This window comes from Canis lupus, chromosome 30, assembly GCF_003254725.2.
Source record: "Canis lupus dingo isolate Sandy chromosome 30, ASM325472v2, whole genome shotgun sequence".
Taxonomy (NCBI): domain Eukaryota; kingdom Metazoa; phylum Chordata; class Mammalia; order Carnivora; family Canidae; genus Canis; species Canis lupus.
Window position 1 is genome coordinate 15,269,275 of NC_064272.1, and position 19,104 is coordinate 15,288,378.

General features: G+C 39.2%; 1 protein-coding gene across 2 annotated transcripts in view; it reads right to left on the reverse strand.

Moving 5' to 3' along the window:
- SHC4 (SHC adaptor protein 4) overlaps positions 1-19,104 on the reverse strand; it is a 132,275-nt gene that overhangs the window by 20,419 nt on the left and 92,752 nt on the right. Inside the window, exons 7-11 of one of the 2 annotated variants that reach the window (XM_025472862.3) lie at positions 13,206-13,329; positions 11,557-11,728; positions 8,921-8,981; positions 1,332-1,511; positions 512-871 (exon numbers count right to left, since the gene is read on the reverse strand). In XM_025472862.3, coding sequence (XP_025328647.1) covers positions 837-871; positions 1,332-1,511; positions 8,921-8,981; positions 11,557-11,728; positions 13,206-13,329 — 572 coding nt within the window. In that variant the 3' untranslated portion in view covers positions 512-836. Of the gene's footprint in view, positions 1-511; positions 872-1,331; positions 1,512-8,920; positions 8,982-11,556; positions 11,729-13,205; positions 13,330-19,104 lie in introns of those variants that run through there. The other variant, XM_025472861.3, reaches the window with a different exon arrangement.

The window sequence follows — 19,104 nt, forward strand, 5'->3', positions numbered from 1 at the left end:
TTCCAGAGAACCCAATCAGGTTGTTTGGGTGCCAAGGCTGATTTTGGAAAGCTTGCAAGACAATGGCTCACTTGTCACATCGCTGGCAACGAGGACCTTTGTTTCTCAGTTTAGGAGTTAAGGTGGTCTGGTGAAGCCCAGGCTCACCAAAATCTGCTAAATTTCATCTTGTCATTGCTCATCAACTTTTTTAGAAAGTTGCCCTTGGCAGTCTGGAGAGAGATTCTCAGCTAGCAAAAGGACTTTCTGAATGATTGGATCTCCATCTTTGGAGTGAACCAGGTTTGGCTCACCCAAATTTGAACCCAATACACTTTAATATTTTATAAAAAGCATTTTTGGGTTTACTTGTTTTTTAATTGGCTGTAGGCTTTTGATTTGCTTTGATTTTACTTATTTATGTTCCTGTTTATGCATTTACTTCTGGAAGCAATTTAGTAGGAAAATGATGTTTGTCTTACTGTATTTTACTCACAGATACATGGCTAAAGAAAGGAGCCACAAAAAAAAAAAAAAAAAAGGAAAGGAGCCACTTTATTTTAGTACCGTATAGATGACTTACCAAGGAATTTTGAAATGAATAAAATTAAAACCATCACTAAACAGAGCCAAATAATGGTCATTGTTCCTCATGCAAACCAACAAATTCAAAATTATCTCCTGGTTTAGATAGTCCTTCCTTCAGCAAAAGCACACAGCAGAAACTAAAAGTTGGGAGCCAATTGAAAGTATCTGAAAAGATTATTCAAAATCAAAGTCCCAAAACCTCGAAATTCATAACACTTCACAATTAACTGTGGTATAATATTGAGGTAAGAAACAATCCTTTTCATTCCTTAAAAATGAGGCCAGCGAAACAGCCTTCCTGAAACTGAAAGACAATGTAGTGAGTTGAACAGTAGCACCCAAAAGGATATGTTCAAGTCCCGATCCATAGTCCCCATGAATGTGTCTTCATTTGGTAAAAGGGCTTTTGCAGGTATAATTAAGTTAAGGATCTCGAGATGAGATCTTCCTGGATTTAGGGCCCACCTAGAAGAGAAAGGTATTGTCCTAGAAAAAGGAGGGAGAAGTTTGGAGACATAGAGGTGAAGGCCATGTGAAGACTGAGGCAGAGATTGATATGTTGACAAGCCAAAGAACACCAAGAATTGCTAATAGTGATCAGAAGCTGGGAAAGAGGCATGGAACAGATCCTCCTCCAGAGTCTCTAGAGGGAACTACTCCAGAACTGTGAGAGAATAAATTTCTGTTGCTTGAAGACACTCAGTTTGTGGTAACTTGTTACAGTAGCCACAGGAAATTCATACAGATAGTGAGCAGCGACTTACTTTCACGGTGCCATGGGCTCCCCAACACGTGAGCTGAGCTTTGATTTGGGGCAGAGCCAAGTGTACTTTGAAAAGCCTGTGTGTTTATGTAGCAGGGATCATTGAAGAAATCCACTCGACATGCGTGCTTCATTAATGAGGCATCTCGATGGGACTGCACTCCTCTCTCCTGTGCATTACCTGTAATGATTAATGATCAACATATGTTCTTACTTTGTAAACAATAAGTAAAATCATGTTTGAGTCTAGAACTGATAGGAAAGGAAGAGCCACTCCCCTCCTATACATATTTGAGTACTGACTTCTAGACCTGTAAAAACAAGAAACACACCAGGCTTTCAGGGAAAGCACCCTCTCCTTGGCCTCCTAGACCCTCCCCGCCCATCCCTCAGCTGACCTACTGCTTCAACACTAGGTAGGAAACAAACTAGGAAGACCCAAGAGAAGAGCAGCCAGAGAAAAAAAGACAGCCGACTGTCCAGCAAACATCACAAACCCACACATAACACTGCTCAGGGCTGTGGTCCAGGAATCAAGAAAACACATATGTCATACAGAACCTGAATATCTATTATTTAAACTGCTTTAAAAAAAAAAAAAAGATTTTGTTTGAGAGAGAGATGCAAACAGTGGGGAGGAACAGAGAGGGAGACACACAGCCCAACTTGGGGCTCAATCCTTGACCTGAGTTGAAACCAAGAGTTCGATGCTTAACCCACTGAGCCACTCAGGCACCCTACCTTTTTTTAGAGAGAGCATGTGCATATGGGGCATGAGTGGGCAGGGGAGGTGCAGAGGGAGAGGGAGAGAGAACATCTTAAACAGGCTCCACATCCAGCCCAATGTGGGGCTCAATCTCACCACCCTGAGATTATGACCTGAGCCAAAATCAAGAGTTGGATGCTGAACCAGCTGAGACACTCAGGTGTCCCTAAACTGTTTTTCAAAACCTTACTACTTAAATTATTAAGAATGGAAAGTCTGTCTTCTCTCTATGCCCAAAGTTTTGTTTTGCCAAGCTCAGCCTCTAACCAACTGTTGATGTTTATTCTGGAATTTAATGGAAAAACCTCACCCCTTAGGTTATCACCTTCTTCCCTCTTACCCTGTTTCCTCCTCTTCCATTCTGTTCTATACACTGTGGCCAAAATGATCTTTTTTTTGCAAACCTAGTCATATTTTTCAGCGGCTTAAAAAACTCTTTACTGCCTCCCATTCCTCTTTGGATAAAGCTCAAACTTTTTTTGTCTTTTTTTAAAGATGTTATTTATTTATTCATGAGAGACACAGAAAGAGAGGCAGAGACATAGGCAGAGGGAGAAGCAGGCTCCCGGTGGGAAGCCCGATGTGGAACTCGATCCCAGAACCCTGGTATCACCCTGAGCCAAAGGCAGATGCTCAACCACTAGGCCACCCAGGAGGTGTCCCAAAGCTCAAACTTTTCAACAAGCCCCAAGTTCTGGTCCCATCTACCCAGCTTCCCTTGCACCTCCATGTTCCTCAGTCACTTTGCCCTTCTGGAAGAATAATCTCCACTGTAAGGCCATTTTCTCTGATTGCCATGCTCTTCCCACACTCTTCAGGTGTCAGTATAAGCATCTCTTTTCTCAGTAGAGCTTTCTCCGACCTTCTCAGACTACACTAAGTCTCTCTGCTTTGCTAGAAGTTTCTTCTTCACCTTTGAAGTCCATATCACAAGAAAAATTAATTCTATTATGTCATTTTGTTTAATGCCATCTAGACTGCATGTTCCGTGAATGTAGAGATCTTTTCTCCTAGCACATGGCTGGCACATACTTATGACAACAAAGGGTTACTGAATGGATGGGTAATAGCACCATATTTCAGTACCTGATGTCAGGAAATATTTTGTACCATCCAGATGGTTCTGTCCTCAGAATGTCAGGATAGATGGAACATTTATATTTTTGGCCATATGTGCTATCATGAAGCTGCCCTGAAGTAATGACATTCACATTCCATTGTCTTATCATAAAATATCAGTCAACATCAGTCCTTTTATTGTTTCAGTCATTAAACCCTTTTAATGTGGTCCAAAAAGAACCAACTTTATATCAGATTTCACATCATGATGAATAGTGCTATAATTCTTATAAAATATGGAGACCCAAGGGTACATCACATAGGAGAAGCCCAGTCAGAAGACTACAGCCTTACTACCTACTCCTTTTCTCTTGGTCTGTCAGCTGTTACACATCACCTTGTCCTCCCTCATACTCTATATGTGGAATATCCTGAGGGAGGAGTGAGATTTCTAAAGAAGGAGGGGTGGTCAGGGCATTTCGTTTCTTTGTTGCATTTTACAATATATGACAGTCTCCATTTGTTTGGTTACATGGATCTATGAATATTATCTAGTTTAAACTAAACTTACTTTCATAAATGGCTAAGTGGTTAGAGATCACTACAAATAAATCAAAGATTGAAGATCACTTTTTTTGTTACAAAATCTTCCTCAGCTGCATTATGAGCTTACAAACAAGAATGACCTAATTAAATCAGAACATTGGCCTCCCGAAAGTTAAAATGATCATGATTTGAAATGTGGATTTATGTCTATTTTCTTTATCAAATGCTCTATTGTATTTTGGGATATACATTTAGATATTATCTTGAAATATTGAAACATTATCTAATGATAGTACTCACAGCCACTATAATTAGCAGGACTCCTAACTCTGGGGAACAACAAAGGGTTGCAGAAGGGAAAGTGGGTGGGTGGGTAGGTAACTGGGTGACGAGCTTTAAGGAGGGCACGTGATGCAATGAGCAATGGGTGTTATATGTTGGCAAATTGCATTTAAATAAAAAAATATGGTTGTGAGGATTAAATGAAAGAATGTGGATGAGACACTAACAGAATAGTGCCTGCTTAATAAATAATTAATATCTGCTCAGTTACCTATTTATTCATTGATGCTGGTGCTCTGCAAATGGTTCTTATCTCCTGCTATTCCTTTCTGTCTGTACCTAACTCCTATTTGTCCTTTAAGATTCTGTTCTGAAAAAATATATATATAAATAAGATTCTGTTCTGAATCCACCTCCTTCAAGAAGCTTCCCCCTTAGTGCTTCCCTCCCCAAGCCTGGGTCAGGCGCCGCTCCATAACATAATATAGGTATGTGTTTACTTGTTCGTCTGTCTTCCCCTTGAGACTGCAAATTCCTCGAGTCCTTAAGAAGAGATTAGAACCCATTTATCTGCATATCTTCTTCATCTTCAATGCCTAGTATGAAGGCACTGAGGCAGGTGCTCAAAAGAAAAATGTTTGTCAGCTGAATGAACAGATGCTGAATCTGCCTCAGTCTTCCTTTCTCAGCATATTTGACCCCGGTATGTTCTGAGTCAAACTTTAGCACAGGGCACTGACTCATTTGCCCCTTACAGAGAATGGCATGAGGTGACAACATCAGTTTTACCATCCCATAGAATTACACAAAAGCATTAATGCCTGTATCCAGTCTCTCTTGAAAATGACCATTTCTTTTTCCCAAATGCCTTATTATATTTAACTCAGTAATTTTGCCTTAAATATGTATTTCACTCTATACCCAAATTTAAAATCTTTATTGGGTAAAATATGTGGCTGATGAGAGTTTAACCACATATGCCAGCCATTGTGCATTCCAAAATTTATTTTTGCCAAGTATTACTCCGAGAACCGATCCAACCTGTTGAAGAGAGGACTGGTGGCAAAAAACAAATACATAGTGTATATACTGTAAGAACCAAAGTTTTTAAGTGCAAGCTCTTAGGGCTTGTAAGAATTTAATGTCTTTTTGATTAAAAATATCTTATTTCCATTTAACTTGAGGTCAGGAAAACATTCTATTTGCTAATTAATTTTTTCCATAAAGAAATTTAAAAGTAGGGATAGAGGGACACTGGGGTGGCTCAGTGGTTGAGCGTCTGCCTTCAGCTCAGGGAATGATGGGATCAAGTCCCACATCGGGCTTCCTACATGGAGCCTGCTTCTCCCTCTGCCTATGTCTCTGCCTCTTTCTCTCTGTGTCTCATGAGTAAATAAAATCTTTTAAAAAAAGAAAGCTTTAAAAAAAAAAAGTAGGGATAGGTATCTTTTATAAGTCTGGTGATAAATATAATTAACTTCTCCAAAAACCAGAAGACTATTGCAGTATTTATAATATACTGGAATTCAAGTTGTAAGTCAGTATTTGAATAAATAAATGTCTTGGGAGGAAAAAGCCAGATCTTATTGAAAATATTTGTATAGGTGTCTCTCAAATGCTTATGTATAAATCTCAAGGAAAAGCCATAAAAATTATGTATTTGCTATTCTGGCAACTGCTATTCATTTGCTCACTGGTCAAGAATTTCAGATCAGTTTTTAAACATATGCCCTAGTAGTCACAGGCAGGCCCCAAGATAGGAATACTTGATTTCTGGGTGTCTGTGAATGAATGGACACCATAGTAGTAAAGTCCTCCCTACAACAATAGGAGTGGCCTTAATTGTTGTTGCTCCTGGAGCAGGGGTTGAGTTCTTCTAACTTATGGTCTTAGTGGCTGAGGTCTAGGGAGATGGCTTCCTAGCATTCTGGATCCTCACTGGAACTTAGAACTGCTTTTCTAAGGAAACAATGTTGTAGCTCTGATTTTCAAGGGAAGAAAGTATCCAGCTGAAGGACTTTTTCCAAACTGCGAATACCATCTCTCACCTCACCAAGATTCTGAAAAGTTCCCAGTTATGAACTGTTACCTTAAGGCCACCACAAGGAAGGTAGCTCTGTACTGGTTTCCAACCCTCGCAAAGTTGGAGTGCAACTGAAGAACAGGCACTTGCAACAGAAACTTCTATTGTATTTGTCATTCCAAAATATGTATTTAAGCTCTAGTACAGGCAAACCAGAATAGTAGAATACGGTACACTTGTCTAGGAGATAGTCATCATGGCTAAAATTAATTCTGGAATGAACTAATTCTGGAAATATATTCCAGGCTCTCAGTAAAGTCTGTTCATAAGTTTGGATCTGCTTATATTGGCTTAGGACATATATAAACCACAAAAGAATAAGGGGTTACATTGTTTGTTGGATTTGAAGGAGAAATAAAACCAAGATAAACAGAAACAGTAAGTTGGATTCTATGACAAGATTACATTTACAAAAAGAAATATCTTGAATAAGACTGAGACAGTACCTCTATAACCTCTATAACCATTAGTTCCTTCACAAATGTATGTTTTGGGGGCTCTTGACAAAAAACTAGGAGACCATGCCCCTTATCTTCAATGGTAGTGTTGTGATTTAGCATATGGTACATCATTCTAGTAATGTTGATTTTCCTTCAGTGAGTTCCCCTCAGAAGCCATGTGACTGTGCCACATGTCACATGGCTGCCACACAGGCTGTGCCATCAAGACTGTCTAACGGAGAAGAGGAAGATGAGCTGGGAAGGGAGGTATTTGTTAGGACCCAAAATTCGGGAGTTCTTTGTCTAGGTCCAAGACTCTCTCTGCTGTCCTCTCTATGTGCAGTGATCTAGGATGTGGTCCTGGCACACCAGGAATTCTAGTTTCCATTTATACTTTTCTTTCTCTTTCCCTCTCTCACCCCCTCTTCCCATTTCTTCCTCTGTGCCTGGATAATCCCTACTCATCCATCAGGTCCTGGTTTGGTTGTTTGCCTGAAGAGAGTTTAGGAAGACCCTCTATAGCCCCTCAGATTAAGTTAGGTTCCCTGTTATTTGTTTCCATAACACGTTGGGCTTTGAAATATCGATCCTATTTGTAAGCTTTTGCTAAAGATGTGTCTTCCTATTTAAACTACCAACATGAGTACTGGTTGTGATTCCATTCTTGCATAGTGCCAGACCTACAGAGCATCTTCATAAATAGCCACTGAGTAAAGTGTTGCATAAATGAAGACTATAGAATGAGATGAAACAGGATGTGGAGATATTTCCAAGTGAGCTTCAGCACAGGTAGAAAATAATTACAATACTGCAGGACATATGTGATGTGTTCCTGACTATTAAATCCTTAGGTTAGGGATTTCTGCGTAATGGAAAGGAAGGGAGGAAGGAATATAGCTTCTAGGGAGCCTTTGCACTTACCTTTAATTTAATTTGTTTTAGTCATATTACTTAAAGTTAGGTTAAAATTGTAAATAACTTTAAAGAATGGCATGGAATTTTAATAGCTACCAAAAAGAACCATATCTTTAAAGAATTAACAATACCGTCTAAACCCACTACTTCTGTTATTTTTGCATGGTGGAGGAAGGTAGGAATCATAGCTGTACCTAAAATGATAAATTTTTATGTATCTCCCATATATAAGAAATAATAAAATTTGAGGCACCTGGGTGGCTCAGTCAGTTAAGTGTCCGACTCTTGATTTTAGCTCAGGTCATAATATCAGAGTTGTGAGATCGAGTCTTATGTCAAGCTCCATGCTGGGTGGAGCCTGCTTGGGATTCTCTCTCACCCTCTGCCTCTACCCCCTCCCCCTTGCACTCTCTCTCTCTCTCTCTTTCTCTGTCTCTCTGTCTCAAAAGAAGTAAATTAAATTAATAGGTTACAATGGCATAATTCCATAAGAAGAATGAAAATATTCTAGGGGTGACAGAGTGGTTCAGTCAGTTAAGCATCTTCCTTCAGTCCCAGGATCAAATCGTACATCGGGCTTCCTGCTCAGCAGGGAGTCTGCTTCTCCCTCTGCCCCTCGCCCTGCTTGTGCTCTCTCTCATGTGCTTGGGCATGCTCTCTCTCTCTCAGATGGATAGATAAAATCTCTTAATAAATAAATAAGTAATATATATTTACCCTTAGAAGTGACTACCTTCTAGGTGCCAAATTCCTGCTAATTTAATTTGAGTCCCTAAGCATGGCTATCCAACTCTATTTCTCCACCATCTTATCAATACCATCCAGTTACCTCCCTCTCTAATGCTATAAAACTTTGCTTCCCAAAGAAATATGTACCTTCAACAATTTAAAAAAATCAAATTACTAACTAGGGTATAACTTTATGACAATGTATGTCCAACCTGGATGGTTGATATTCTACATTTGTGTTGTGGAAAAGTTGTGCCCAACATAACTATCACGTGCAGTAATAAGACATTTAATGCCCTAGGAAGTAGGGCAAGTGGAGTAGATGGGCCCCCCTAATTGAGTCTCTTGCATTTCAGATTTCTTTTTGTTTTCTGCTTAAAGATTTTACCTTAATTCTAATGGTAAAGCATTGATTTTCACATTAGCTTAATGTCTGATCTTCTTTGAAGTGGAACTCCCTTGAGTTTTAAGCAGAGAAGCATCTTTCCAGGAAGACCTCTCATGATGTTACAGCAGTGAAAGACCTCATAAGGTAGAATGATAGTGTGGTAGAGCCCACAAGAGTGAGGCAAAGTCATGAGCCTGTCAAGTGACACATGCGTGGCATTCTGGGACTCTCGGAGTGTGGAAAGCCGGCCGCTGAAGCATTATATGTTTGGTTATATAAACCTGACTTCCCCAGGAAGTCTTTAAGAGCTAGGGCCACACACAACCACATGACCTACAAGGAATAAGGAGAGTGGCAGATGGCAGAGGACAATTGTACCTACCTATTGCCCTGCTTTGTTCTAAACAGTTCTCATACACACTGCTGCACTTGGAGTTTCCAGGCTGCACAAACAACAAATTGTGAAACATTTACAAACATAGTATATATCCATACTTTCAAAAAACAACACTACTGATGCTCCCAGCAGAATACAGCTGACAAATTCACTTTCCGACAGGAACTGAGATTCTGGGTGGGGAGCATAGACTCCTATGGGAGTGCATTATTTGGGGGCTGCAAAGATGGGTCTGGAGCGGGGAGTCATAAAGGCTGCCAACATAAGGCCTATATCCTGAGGGTTGCTGCCTGTGCTTGGGAGGTTCCCCTACAGGACTCAATCCAAGTCTCAGGCCAGAAAGTGTGATTTCCAGGACACTTTGTATAAATAGTATTTAGCAAACCTCTATCTAATAGTGACAGATTGGAGCCCTATTCTACTGAGGTTAATGCCAGGCTCATTTTTCAACCTTGACAATCTCATCCATCAGGGGTTGCACTGATCCCCTATGGATCTAGATCCAGATCTAGATTGTCTTCAATAGTGGGATGATATCACTGATGCCTTCGAGAAGGGCAATATCTATCCTTCAGAAAGACTGATCTGGAAGTACCATGCAGAATGGTTTGGGGGAATGAAACTGGAGACAAGGAAGGAGTTTTCAGAATCATCTGGGCAAGTAAAGACCAGAGCTCAGAAAGGTGCAACAGGAATATGAGAGGTGGGGTAGATTCAAACGATTTCATGGCAGAATTCTAGGTCTTGAAGACTGAGTTGATGTGGAGCCCAAAGTGAGAAAAGCAAAAGACTGCAGATTAATGAAAGAAGAGCAGTACTATTAATAAACATGAGTAAATCTGTAGAGGAATCTGATTTGAAATCAAGGAGAAAATGCTGATTTCAATCTTAACATAAGCAATGTAATGTCTATCGCATTATAGCTGGAGAGATAGGTAGTAATTGAAAACAAAGAAGCTGGAACAATGTGTATACAGGTGGCATGCCAGAGGAGAAACCAAGGTCGAGGCCAAACACAGAGCAAGGGTGGTAAGGGCAAGGGCTTGGATTTGTAGGTGAGTGGAAGAAAATAAGGTCTAACGAGAAAAGATGTGATAGCATTATCAACAATAGCCAAACTATGGAGAAAGCCCAAAAGTCCACTGACTGATGAATGGGTAAAGAAGATGTGGTATGTGTGTATATATGTGTGTTTACACACACACACACACACACACACATACACAATGGAATATTACTCAGCCACCAAAAAGAAATCTTGCCATTTGCAATAATGTGGACAGAGCTAAAGTGTATTATGTCAACTGAAATAAGTCAGTGAGAGAAAGACAAATACCATATGATTTCACATGTGGAATTTGAGAAAGAAATCAGATGAATATATGGGGGGGGGGAAGGAAAGAGGGAAATAAGCAATAAGCCATAAGTGACTCTTAATGACAGAGAACACACTGAAGGTGGATGGAGGGGAGTGGGTGGGGGATGGGCTAGACAGATGATGGGTATTAAGGAAGGCACTTGTTGTGAGGAGCATTAGGTGTTGTATGTAAGTGCTGGATCACTGAATTCTAGTCCAGAAACCAATTTTACACTATATGTTAACTAACAAAATTTAAATTAAAAAAAAGATGTAACTTACTTTGAAACATACCAAAATTAAGACGTGCTGATGGATGATAGCTATATAGGATGACAGGGCAAACCTGGTGAAATGTTAAATGTAGTTAATCATAGACTCTAGACAGTGAGTGTATGAGTGTTCAATGTATGACTCTTACATAACTTTTCTGTATGTTTGAAAAAATTAATAATAAAATGTTGGACAAAGGTTTCAAAAGCTGCAAAAGAGATGGGGGATAAGAATGACACAGTAGAAGTGCTTTAGAAGATAATAGAAGAGGTCTACAAAAAGGAAGGGGCAGCCTACAGGTATCAAATTCTATAGACAGATTCAGAATATTGATGAAGAAAATTGATTTAAACCATCAGTGACCAAAAAAACCATTGGTGACCACTGTAAAAGTGATTCCCATCAAGTTGTCAAGCAGAATTCAGATCTTAGAAATATAGTGCTGATGTGAAACCTGGGATAGAGACAATGTTTTCTAGTTTATGGGTAAAAAAGGAAGATGAGAAGGAGACAAGACATTATGAGCTGGTTGGAGGAATCCAAATTTATTAGCAGATGGAAGAGAGATAACCAGTAGACAAAGAGAAAATAAAGACTGAGACAGGGGTTGATGCAACAGAACAAAGGCAGAGGATTGAAAGGAGGAGAGGGTATCAGGAGGTCAGGGGAAGGATCAGCTGTGGAGGCTGTAGCTAAGGATGAGCAGCAAGGAGAATATAGGAAGACTGGAGATGGAGAAGGGTGATGTTAAAAATAACATGCTGGACTTCCTAGTGAAGGGAGATGTGAAGTCATCCACATCAGCCAAAGTTGGGGGATTCAGAGCAAAAATGATCTAGTGCAGGCTCCAACAATGATTCATTCTCTGGCTCTGTATTGAGGAAGATGATACTTTCTCTAAACTAGTACTTGAAAACTCTCAAATTAAACTCTCTAGTGACAAGGACAGAATCACATTGCTAAGTTCCGGTAACAATAAAACATGACTTACCAAGTAGCACAACTTTTCACACCGTATGGGGCAATAAGCCATTTGTTCTGTGGCTTGGACTTTGATCCGCACATCTGAAACACCACCTGCAGGTGGCTGCTTCCCTGGGATTTCATTGTAATACTCATGATCTTCTCGCTCCTCAGCATGATCATCAATAGGCACCCCCTCACTGTAAGGGAAAAAAGAATCCCCAAGAGGCTGGGCGGGAATTCAAATGCTGTAGGGGAGGCAGAGGGATCAGAACCATGCAAATCATCTGAAAAACTTTGCATTCATGTTTTAAGTTTATAGCTGTTCTTAAGTGATGTCAAACATCTGGATGGAAGCAACCAGATGGTTGAGTTGTTTAGCTTTCCATAGACAATTAAAGTAGGGTAAGCCAACAAAAAGTGCCAAGGGTGATGCTTTTGTGTCTCCCCCCAGTGATTAAGAAACACACATACACACACAAACACACATATGAACTCTGAATGTAAGTCATTTTTGCCAGTGGAGCATAAAAATAAAGTTTTCCTGAGTATCTTCAGCACACTTTGATTGTACCATTTTGGAAATATTCTCCTAAAAAAAAATTTTAGATATTGGGCAGAGGGCCTAGTCCAGTTTATTAAACCAAGATGAGAAAAATAAGAGAGCTATGGCCAGTTATCTTGTCTGCACAAATCTGGAGGAGTATATGGGATTCATAAAGAAATATTAGAACCATATGTGGCAAGTGGGTAGATTTATGTAAACATGCATTGTTTTAAAAATTGAAACAGGACAAAAAAAACAAAAAACAAACAACTTTTCTTCCAAATTGGAATTAGTAAAAGTTTCTTATGAAAAAGAATAAATCAAGTCCTTTTGGACTGAACTGATTCCACTAACAACCCACACAGTCTTGTTGGGTTCATTACATGTCAACAAAACGATAGCACTAAGATATTGAGTGTTACCCTGGGAAAAATTCAACATCAAGGCCTCCTAAGAACCCATATAAAGGGAGATCTCCAAACCCAGTGTTGGCTGATACACAACATAACTAATTGGGGGAGGAGTATATTTAAAATTAAACAAGATTGAGTTTTGTCCCTTGGGTGTGAGAGACCTCACTGCACTCCACACATGCTGAAGTCTGTCAGGCCTAAAGGGCTTGGCTTTCCTTGCAGAGTTTCTGTGCCTCAGATAGAACAACCAGATCCTTGGGTCACATCACCTTTCAGCCCTCCCACCGTTTAGCTGGAGCTCATCTATTTACACTGCAAACCAGCAAACTAATGGTGATTCTTGCTACAGACATTTGATTCTTACTATTTTGTTCTTCATTCTTGATTTTTTCTTTTCTTTTTTTAGTTGCAAGAGATCTGGGATTGGAATGATTCTGAGAAATGTATTGATGTCTGTTATTTTATGATAATAGTTCATTAAGTCGTAGCTCTCTATATATCAGAGAAACAGGGCATATTCCTGTTTCTCTGATACAAAGCAAGAGGAAATATCTGGATAAATATAAATGGAAGAAGAATAGAAAATGACATTATTAGTTTGTACTGAAACTGCCTATTTGTAAGAAAAAAATATTAATTTCATTAGTTTGAAAATTCACTTTAAAATAAAACAAAACAAATATAGTAAGTCAAATAATTATAGAACTCTTGGCTGACCTTTCACAAGAAGTATTCAAAGAAGGATTTTTCAAATACTGTTTAAACCGGAGTTCAAAAGCCTGCCCTATGGTGCTTATGACATCTTGGGCCATTCCACTGCGGCACTCCAATATATGGCAGGCTGCAAGAGAACATACCAAAACAAAAACAACAAAACACCTGTAATAAGTTGTCAACAAGGAAAGGTTTTATATAAAGTCAAAATCATTCCACAACACAAACTTTTAATTGAGTGAAACGGAGCAGGTTTACAAGTTCTTTTCAGTTCTGAAGTAGCGGAAAAGAATACCTCATTTTTCATATGGATCAAAGAGAAGAAACAGTCATATTTTACATTTAAATATCGCAAAAAAATGACAAATTCTGGTCTCCAGACAAGTATTTTTGGGCCTCCATTTTTTATAAAACTAGAGTGATCTTAATCATGTGACTTGTATTCAATGTTAGCTCTATAATTCGGTACAAAAGATGCTTAGGGCAGCAATCTGACAGGAAGATGAGGGTCATGCTGTCGTCTTTGCATGGTATTTTGTCTTTGCAAAAATATAACTTTCCAAATCTCCCCCATACCCTGCTCCCCTCAAAGTGAGGGATGAGCTGCTGGTGAAGATAGGAGCTTATAACACCCCTTTGCCCTGTCATTGCCACTAGAAAGTAGTGATGGTGTGGTAATCCCTGTCTTCAAAATTCTACTAAAGTATTATCTCCATCAAGCATCAAAAACAAGATTAAAAAAAAAAAGGCAACAAGATTTTGTGACGATGACATGACCAGAAGATATTAAAATTTTTATTAGATAATTTCTCTGAGAAGCAGCTACTGAGAAGGGGGGAGTTTACACATGTAATTTAAATAAATAAGCTATGAAGGGTGCAGCTGATGGAATACCACAAATGAGCAAATCTGCTGCTGCTGCATAAAAACAGGAGCTTCTGTTCAGGGACTATAAATTCACCTCCCACCATATGGAATACCATTCTTGCTTCGGTGGGATATGGGGTCTTGCTTAGAGCCTTGCAACATGGCAATTTATTGAAATGGAAGTTTCATAAGGATGGCTTAGAAAGAGCCCTGAGGATAATTTTTATTTGGAGGCAATAAGTCCCATGAGAAATAACATTTTTCAAAAATATATTGGTTTGTGTAGCCTGAAGAATGGAGGGATGAGAAAAAGCTTGATAGCAGTTAAATATATGCAATAATGTTGCAAAAATTGTTAGCTATTCTCTAAGAACAGAAAGGCTTAAGCAAGTGCATGGGGAATTAGAGTAGATGCCAAGAATGCTTCATGTATCTTGGGAACTGTGTGTGAAACCAACAGAAGGACACATTACTAAAAGGGACACCTAAAGAGAGAAGAGCTGTCTTTATAGCATGATTCAACTGTGCTGACTTGGAAGCATGATTTCACACTTGCATTCTCTTGGAAAGGATTCTATATCTATTTAAAGCAGAAGGCAATTCATTTACATCTGATAGAATTTGCAAAGCCTATACCAGTACGTAATAGTAGAACCTACAAGTGTTTCTTCTCTTAGCCTTCTATTAATAATTATCTCAAGGAATCTCAGACAATTCTTATTCCAGAACTAACTTGACTTTCATTTAAAGGATTTAGATGAAGGAGCACCTTGGTGGTGCAGTACGTCAGGTCGTGATTTTGGGGTCATGAGATCAAGCCCCGTGTCAAGCCCCCAGGTCGATCTCCAAGGTGAGCTCAAGTCTGCTTGGGATTCTCTCTCCCTCTCCCCTTTCTACTTGTGCTCCCTCTCTAAAATAAATAAATAAATCTGTAAATAAAATAAAATAAAAGATTTAAATTAAATTTTTAGAAGGCATGTGTTTGTATGTGCCTGTGTGTGGGAGAGGAATTATTAAATCAAACAATGCCAAGGTGTCAAACCTCTAGAATTATCATTACCATCTCTTATAAGGTTGTCCCTTTAAAGAAGTGACTTGGATCCTAATATAGACTTAGGAGCTAATTCTAGCTTCAAAACTTAATTAAGAATGTCTATAAATATATATCCTTTCTACCAAAGAAAAATGATGGATCTATCTTTAGGCTGTCATTTTAAATTGCTCTTTCTTTTTCTCTGCAGTAGCTTCACACATGACCAACACATAGAAGGTGTTTTAAAAATTGTGTTGAATAAATCCATATTGATTTTCCTGAATTGCATCAATAATTCTAGTGTGAGAAGTTGTCTTCAATTGCATTGAAATGGCACCTGCAGTGGACCCCTAGTGAGGCAGATTCTTCCAGCCATTGAGTGGTATGAATCACTGCTTGGTTTGCTCTTGGAGATATCCTTAAACCTACAAAGTGCCCTTGGAAAGTGCCCTCCAGTTGAGCCAAGAGAAGTCGTATTACCTTATGATAAGAAAAGGCAACTCACTTGAATTCTTTTGTTTTTCTTTTTTTTTTTAAGTATTTTTTAAATTTTTTTAAAAATTTATTTATGATAGTCACACAGAGAGAGAGAGAGAGAGAGGCAGAGACATAGGCAGAGGGAGAAGCAGGCTCCATGCACTGGGAGCCCAATGTGGGATTCGATCCTGGGTCTCCAGGATCACGCCCTGGGCCTCCAGGATCGCGCCCTGGGCCAAAGGCAGGCGCTAAACCGCTGCGCCACCCAGGGATCCCTCTTTTGTTTTTCATCTCATAAATTTCTGGGTCAATTAAAAATAAAGTCAAGATCAGAAATCATAAAAGGATACAGGAAATTATTTTTTAAATTTAAATATTTCTTACGTTCAAGAAGAGGGCTAGAGCTGAAGATAGGGAAGATAATGAGAGAGGCAGGAAATTCAAATATTTGCACATACATATACACACCCGAAGGAAAATGAAAATGTATCTCCCTTTGAAGGGATGAGAAAACAAGAACACTTAAAAGAACTCCATGGAAAGATCCAGATTCAAGTTCAAATTCCAATTATGCCACAATCTGCATGATCCCGAACAAATCACTTTTCAGAACTACCCTTATCTGCCAAGACAGAGCACGGGTGATGTTTGAAGTCCCTTATTGCTTTATAGAAATCCTAACCTCCCTCTTTCACAGCAGCTTACACCTTCTGAGGAACAGGCATGTGGGCTCTTGTGGCGTGTGGGTACTCTCAGGAAGGAAGGAAACACCAAATCCACCAAACATCCTCTACCGCTTCTCACATACTTCTAAAATGGTTTTACTTGTCTCAATTCTTCTGATTCTGATACTTTGAGGATTTGGTCCTGTTCTTGGGCTGATGCCACCAACATGTTCTGCTTTGCTTTGGATAACCTCATCAATGCCATATTACTTTTTTGAGAAGATTAATAGAAAACAAACAGTGGTGCCCATCACCATGAAAGGATGACACTGGACAAAATGGTTGACCCTGTGCGATATTCTGTGCAGCCTCACTACTTTCAGCGAACACACATAGTGCTGTTGTTGCTACTCATAGTATGCTGCTCTGTAAAAAACTGTCTTTTTGAGGTTGCTCATGGGCCAGATGGGCTCTGAATCACATACAAATGTGCCCACTTCCCAGTATTAGGCTCATCTCCAAAGGTCTGGATAAGCAGCTAGGTTGGCCAAGAACTGACCAATCTTTAGCTAATGGGAAGAATGAAGGACAAGTATATGGAAAGTCCCAATTGCCAAAAAATAATGTGACTTTCCAATGATATGATAACTCGGCATGGAGGCCTGAGATGGAATCAGATGCAAAATGGGTTCTTTTCATTTCACCTGTAGCCAGATAGACCCACAACTCTACCTTTGGGTATCAAGTATCATATTAAGGAGGATTTTTTAAAGTCTTAGATTCATATTCTTCAGCCTTTTTCATTTGGTTTCCTAATTGGATATTCATGAACAAATGGCTGAGAACTATTCTTAGAGGATAATGGGCCCTTCCCTACTAGTTTTATATTTATTTTTAATAGACCAGGGGTATTTTTTAGATCAGGTTTGGTTTTTGGTTTTTTAATAAACTAGAAATTCAAAAGTGCAGCTTCTCAGGTCAACCACCAGATGGTGCTGGGGTACTGAGCAAGGAGTCCTCCATGCCTAGGAAGAAACCAGACCAAAGAAGCAAGCTTCCAGTCAGACCAGAGTTAACCCAGGGCAATCATGCGTATATTTCATAACCATAACCATAAATATAACTAAATAGGTTAATTGAAATTGTTTTTACAGTCTTTAAAAAACTTTTGTTTTAGCTTTCTTCAGAGACTGAGAACCATGGCCATCCTCTACCCAGGTAAACTGGGGCCTTCTTTCACATCTTAGACTCAGAGAAAATCTGTAAACTTTCCTGGATGATGACATATTTGGAATAAGAGGTGAAGAGAATATGGATTTCCTATTTACAGCAATTACAGGGGCAAGCCGTATTAGTCACTAAGTAAACTCAAAATGTTCTTAGAGAAACTTAGCTTTTCTACAGAAAAGGCCTTTTATAAAACGAGGAGTTCACTCAAGGGTCCTAGCCAAGATGGGAAAAAGTGACAACTGCCCTGCCTTGAATAGACTAATGCTGAAAAAAAAAAAAAAAAAGAAAGTGAATCATGCAAATGAGAGACAGTGGGAACATTCAGGATTCTCAGCATGGAGCCTGGGTTTCCTCAGTCAGCTAAGCTCTTCCTCATCACTGAGGTCTGGCTCTGTTAACTGCCCCACTCAAAGGCTTTTTCCACCTTCACTCCCCCTAACTCCTTTTCAGTGTGTGACATTCTGTGCTGTCTTATTCTGGGATGACTTTTCTCCCCTAGAAGTTTGCTCTTCCTCCTTCTTAGATGATACTCATCTCCTGGTTTTCTCTCCTCCTCGTTCCCACTCATCTGGCTCTTTGCTGTCTCCTCTGACTTCTTCTACTCCCTGAGGCCCTCAGCCCTCTTCTTTGCAAGCTCCTCCTTGGGTGATCTTGCTTACTCTTAGGGTTATGAAGTTGCAGTTTTTCCAAACCTGCACCTGAAGGCCTGGTCCCTGTTTCTTTGTCTGTCTCTCCCACCCCCACACTCCCATCCCCCATAACAGTAACACCCCTCCCTATATCCTCCTGCCTGCTAAACATTTTCCCCAGATGAACAAAACTCACTAGGTAATTCTGTAACATCTTCTTTCTGGTTTCACTATTTTCTTTACTTATTCAAGGATTTAGAACATATTTTCTTTTTACAAATATAATAAATATTCACTGCAGGAGTTTTAGAAAACTAAAAAGGCACCAAAAAAAATTATGCAAGTCTCCCTACCTAAAGATAACTGCTATTAATATTTTTGGCATCTTTTTCTTTCCAATATTTTTTCTATACCTCCAAAAAATTACCTGGGGTCATATTATACACGTTGTTTCACAATCTACTTTTTTGCACTTCATAACATTGTCAACATTTTCCCCATGTCATTATTTATTCTTCTATAGCACTAGCTTTATTTTTTTTAAGATTTTATTTATTTATTCATGAGAGACACACAGAGAGAGAGGCAGAGGGAGAAGCAGAGGGAGAAGCAGGCTCTCCATGCAGGGAGCTGAACATGGGACTCGATTCCGGGACTCCAGGATCGCACCCTGGGCCGAAGGCAGTGCTAAACCGCTGAGCCACTTGGGCTGCCCTCTAACACTAGCTTTATATCAAAGCATAGTAGTACATTCTATAGATTCATTTATACAATTTGCTATTTATGAATATTGAATTAATTGTATTTTTTCTATTATATAAATATTATATGACAATGATCTTTATTGCTTAATCTTTGTGCATGTCCTAATTATTTCATTAGAAGTTAAACTGCTGGTTCAATTTACCTTTTTAAGGCTTTGGCTGCAAATTGTCAACTTGCTTTCCAAAACATTTGGATCCACACTCCTACCAACATTGTTAAGAATAAACTACTTTAAA